The sequence below is a fragment of the Acanthisitta chloris genome, unplaced genomic scaffold, assembly GCF_000695815.1.
Source record: "Acanthisitta chloris isolate BGI_N310 unplaced genomic scaffold, ASM69581v1 scaffold7184, whole genome shotgun sequence".
NCBI lineage: Eukaryota > Metazoa > Chordata > Aves > Passeriformes > Acanthisittidae > Acanthisitta > Acanthisitta chloris.
The window spans coordinates 87,856-93,339 of NW_008668856.1; the positions used below are offsets into that span (position 1 = coordinate 87,856).

General features: G+C 52.7%; 1 protein-coding gene across 1 annotated transcript in view; it reads right to left on the reverse strand.

The window, feature by feature from the left end:
• Window positions 1-868: 868 nt before the first annotated feature.
• Window positions 869-5,484, reverse strand: part of TUBAL3 (tubulin, alpha-like 3) — a 5,704-nt gene continuing 1,088 nt past the window's right edge. The window contains exons 2-4 of the mRNA XM_009073111.1: window positions 3,499-3,742; window positions 3,178-3,326; window positions 869-2,281 (exon numbers count right to left, since the gene is read on the reverse strand). Coding sequence (XP_009071359.1) covers window positions 1,307-2,281; window positions 3,178-3,326; window positions 3,499-3,742 — 1,368 coding nt within the window. The 3' untranslated portion in view covers window positions 869-1,306. The remainder of the gene's footprint in view (window positions 2,282-3,177; window positions 3,327-3,498; window positions 3,743-5,484) is intronic.

The window sequence follows — 5,484 nt, forward strand, 5'->3', positions numbered from 1 at the left end:
GCTGGTCCTGTCTGGAAGTCTAAAGTCATGACCTACATTACTCTTCATTGACCACCTAGGGTTGATGAGAAGATACTCAACCACAAGATCTTTGGGCTGACCAGCTTTGGGGTATCTTGATGAGCTCCATCACTCTAGCAGAACTGAAGATGGAGAAGAGCCATCAGATGAAGCACCATCCCCAGGAGGTAGTATGATGCTCAGCCTCCCCCAGAGCAATGGCATATGCCATTTAGCTCAGGCAACTTCACAGAAGTAAGTTGAGCACAGAGGAGGCCTCAACTAGCAAGGATCTTTCTAGGACTCCGAGGTCCACCTAGGTCCAACCCATGCTATCACAACACCAGTTTTTTAGGCTAGCTGCAGCCAACAAAGAGCTCTGGGCTACTTCCACCTCCATCTCCTAAGTATGGGACACAGCACCACCTATTCTAATCATCCATGGCTGTACCTCCTCATGGATCATTTGGGGAACATCTCCCAGATCTCCAGCACCACCCCAACAAGCAGGACCTGGTCAGGCAACAGCTGAGCTTTAGCAGAGCTGATGAGGAGGTAACTCCCCACAGAAGAATGTTCTTCACCCAGGCACCTATCCCCAGTCCAGGAATAGTCATACAAGGAATTCCCTGCCAGACATTCTTCCTCTGAGCTGCTCTTGGAGGTGAGCAGAGCAGCATCAAGCTCCAGCTAGAGTTCCTACAGGATATAGGACACTTCCCTCACAGCACTAATTATGGTTGATGATTCTCCCAGCTAGGACCTACCCCCAGCACACCCTTATCAGCACTTGCTCTTCTCCTCCAGACAACACCTGTGCAGCAGTGACCTCCCCACACACAAAAAATCCTGGTCAGATCCAAGGAACTCAAAGCCAAAAGAGTCTTTATTCATATACAAAAAGAGTTGCAGAGAAGTCTACATGTGCATTGCTAATTCAAAAGGTGCTTTGACAGGAAAAGCCAGAGCTAGAGTTGGCCATTTCAGCCAAAGCAGGCAGCTTGCAACATTCCCTTGGAGCAGGAACCATTTGGATCTCCTGCCTGGGCAGGATGTGGCCCTGACACTAAGTCAGGTCCCTATGCAGCTTCACTCATCAATCAACAGCAGCGTGATCAAGCTCAAGACACCCATGCTACAATTGCTCTATGAGCACAGAGACTATGCAAGCAGGAAGGGTTGAAGAGGTCAAACAGTACCACTGAGGTTCAGGACAACCCTTGGCCACCTCCAAGGCACTCAGGACCACTTTAACCTTGGTTTGGATTTCAGCTGAGGTTTGACTTCAAGAACAAGCTGCAGTTTGTTAATACTCAGCCTCATCATCTTCTCCATCTGCAGAGTCCCTTCCAACCTCCTCATAATCCTTCTCCAGGGCAGCCAGGTCCTCCCTGGCCTCTGAGAACTCTCCTTCCTCCATGCCTTCCCCCACATACCAGTGCACAAAGGCTCTCTTGGCATACATCAGGTCAAACTTGTGGTCCAGCCGTGCCCAGGCCTCGGCGATGGCCGTGGTGTTGCTCAGCATGCAGACAGCTCTCTGCACCTTGGCCAGGTCTCCTCCAGGCACCACGGTGGGAGGTTGGTAGTTGATGCCAACCTTGAAACCTGTGGGACACCAGTCCACAAACTGGATGGACCTTCGGGTTTTGATGGCTGCGATGGCAGCGTTGACGTCCTTGGGCACCACGTCCCCACGGTAGAGAAGACAACAGGCCATGTACTTGCCACGGCGTGGGTCACACTTCACCATCTGGTTGGAGAACTCAAAGCAAGCATTGGTGATCTCTGGCACTGAGAGCTGCTCATGGTAGGCCTTCTCTGCCGAGATGATGGGGGCATAGGTGGTGAGGGGGAAGTGTATCCTTGGGTAAGGCACCAGGTTGGTCTGAAATTCAATCAGGTCAACATTCAGAGCACCATTGAACCTCAAAGAGGCAGTGACAGATGAGACAATCTGCCCAATGAGCCTGTTGAGGTTGGTGTAGGTGGGACGCTCGATGTCCAGGTTGCGGTTGCAGATGTCATAGATGGCTTCGTTGTCCACCATGAAGGAGCAGTCTGAGTGCTCCAAAGTGGTGTGGGTGGTGAGGATGGAGTTGTAGGGCTCCACCACTGCTGTGGAGACCTGTGGGGCTGGGTACACAGAGAACTCCAGCTTGGACTTCTTGCTGTACTCCACGGAGAGACGCTCCATGAGGAGGGAGGTGAAGCCAGAGCCTGTGCCTCCCCCAAAGCTGTGGAAGACCAGGAAGCCTTGGAGTCCACTGCACTGGTCAGCCTGCAGCAGAATGAGATAGGTTTATCTCCTTAAGGACTGGAAGGACTATCCTAAATCACACAGCAATAAACTCTGCTCAGAGCACTTACAGGCCATTGTGTCCCCCAGAGTGGATTCTCAGAGCATCACCAGCTGAGCAGAGTAGTCCCCCAGAGTGGATTCTCTCAGAGCATCACCAGCTGAGCAGAGTAGAGTGTCACGACATGCTAAGGGGTTGGAATGGAGCTCAGAGATCATCCAGCCCCAACCCCCTGCCCTGGGCAGGGACACCTCCCACCAGAGCAGATTGCTCAAGGCTCAGCCAACCTGGAATGAAACACTGCCAGGGTTGGGGCAGCCACAGCCTCCCTGGGCAACCTGGGCCACTGTCTCACCACCCTCACAGGGAAAACTTCTGCCTGAGATCTCATCTCAATTCCCTCTTTCCATTTCTCCCCATTGCTCCTTGACCTTTCCCTGCAGCTCCTAACACAGATCCCTCTGCAGCTTCCCTGGAGTCCCTTCAGCTCCTGGCAGGTTGCTCTGAGCTCTCCACACAACCTTCTCTTCTCCAGGCTGAACAGCCCCAACTCTCTCAGCCTGTCCTCGCAGGGAAGGTGCTCCACTCTCTGCTCAGCTCTGTGGTCTCCTCTGGCCTTGCTCTAACAGTTCCATGTCCTTCTGGGGACACCAGAACTGTACTCCACCCCACTCCACATGGGGAGACCCTCAAGTACACATGTATTAATGACAGTTGCTTTTAGGGCAGATCCACATGTTCAGGAGCTTTACTGAGCCCCAAACCAAACAGCAGCAGCAACCCTTGGAGCTCACATCAAGGTGTCTCATTTTAAGCCTTTTACCCCAAGCCCAAAGTTGAATTGCTATTTTCCAAGCAATGCTGGTTTTTCAATTACCATTTTCCGGATTCGGCTGAGGACAGTGTCTATGATCTCCTTCCCAATGGTGTAGTGGCCACGGGCATAGTTGTTGGCAGCATCTTCCTTCCCACTGATGAGCTGCTCTGGGTGGAAGAGCCCATGGTAGGTCCCAGTCCTGATTTCATCTGCACAAGGAGGAACAGCACAGGGTTAGAGGTTCTGGACATCCTCTTGATGGTTGAGGACATTTTACTGGAGCAGAGGAGTGGGAGCTGCTGGGCAATGTGGGCAGCAACACAACCCCCAAGTGAGAAGTCAGAGTTAAAGATGCCACACCACCCCTTGCCCCACTCTTACCAATGACAGTTGGCTCCAGGTCTATGAACACTGCCCTGGGCACATGTTTCCCAGATGCTGTCTCGCAGAAGAAAGTCTCAAAGGAAGAATCCACTTGTTCCGAGTTGGGATCCACAGGTTTCACCTGCTTGGAGCCAGGAATGGTCCCATCTGCCTGGATCCCATGCTCCAGGCAGTACAGCTCCCAGCAGGCATTGCCCATCTGCACGCCAGCCTGGCCGATGTGGATGGAAATGCATTCCCTCTGGAAAGGGAAATGCCTCGTTAAGGAGATCTTTAGACATCCTGTGGGTGAGGAACAGCCCCCGTGGTGCTCCTTTGAGCCTGCGGATCATTAGGGAAACAGGCAACTTCCACCCACCGCTGGGACTTGGAGTGAGCATCAAACCGTGACCTGCAGGGCAGCTGGACACAGCCAGGCACTAGGAAAGGCTCTCCCAGCCCAGGGAGGAGGAAGGAAGGAGGTGATGAGCTCCATGCTGAGGCAGGAAGCAGCTGAGCAGTGCTGGTTCCTCACTGCTCAACTGGCTCTGCCATGGAGTGGAGCTGCTGTCAGTCCCCCCAGGTCCCACAGCAATGAGGCATCAAAACAACAGCTCCAGGCTCTTCACCCCAAAAAAACCCCCAAAAACACTCAGCACCAAGCAGGGAGAAGCTTGGGAAACCCAGAGCCAAATTGGGAGTCACAGCAGGAAAGGAGCTGGAGGAAACCTGAACAAGGACTATGAGTTCAGTCCAGAACACCAAAGGTTTACAGCTGCTGAAGATCCTGCTCAAGACAGCAGGTCTCAAAAAGACAGATGAACCAAAGTTAGTGTAGTAACACCAACAGGTTTGTCACTCCCAGGTCTGTCTGGAGATGCAAACTGTCTCCTGCTGATGGTTGGAGACATTTTACTGGAGCAGCTCCAAGCCCTGATTTAACCAGGTCACCTCCAGGAGCCTCTGACTCCAGGGCAGCACTGAAGGCACCAACATCTTTTGGTAACTCTTTAGGGACTTTTGATGGTTGCTCTGACATCTTTTGGTGACTCTTTAGGGACTTTTGATGGTTGCTCACTACCCTGGCTAATTGGCATCTGCTGTTTCCACCAGCCCAAGATCAAAGCAGTGCTGCAACCATGACAGAGCCTCATGGCAGAGCCTTCCAATTAGTGCCACGCGGTGCAGGGATCACCAGGAAAGGGAAGGAGTTATCCCACTTGGGGATGGCAAGCAGTGGCTTCATGGGCAGCTTGGTTCAGGTCTTGCCTCACTTCACACCACCACCTAGTGCTGCCTAGAGCTGGAGATCTCCACAGATAAACCCAACTTAATGCTAGACAATCCTGGACCACTAAAAACCATAGAATCTTAGGGGTTGGAATGGACCTTAAAGATCATCCAGTCTCAGCCTCCTGGGCAGGGACTGGTGGCTGTAACCATCAGGAGAAGGATACAAAGCCACTTACCCCCTCATTCTCCAAGCATGGCTATGCCAAGATATTCCTCATTCCTCAAGCAACTCCCCATGGTCACCACATGCTCAGATCATCCACCACAAAGCTAGGCACCAACTGGGTGAACCCTGCAGGTACCACAGAGGGCCATCAACCCCTTCACCCCCAGCTGGTTCAACACTCCTTAATCCCAGGCTGGGCTGGGAGCTCTGGGTTTGGTGGGTGTGGAGGCTGATCCAGCTCTGCCTGTCCCAGTGGCTATGTGCACTATGTGGGAAATGCTGAGTGCCCCCAGCCCATCCCTCCCAGCAAGATGGTTGCAATAGCTCCTCAGCCCAGTTTGCTCCCCCAGCACTGCCTGGGACAGCTGCTCCACTCACTATCCACCCCCAGCACCTGCTCCAAGAGAGCACTGGTATTTCCAGCCCAGAGCACAGGGAATGGCAACAAAGGGAAGAGAAAGAAATACTAAAAAGTGGGACCTGCTGCAAGGAAGAAAGTGCAGATTTGCTTGCACTGCTAAAAAGTTAGTTTTGACTGATTTCCC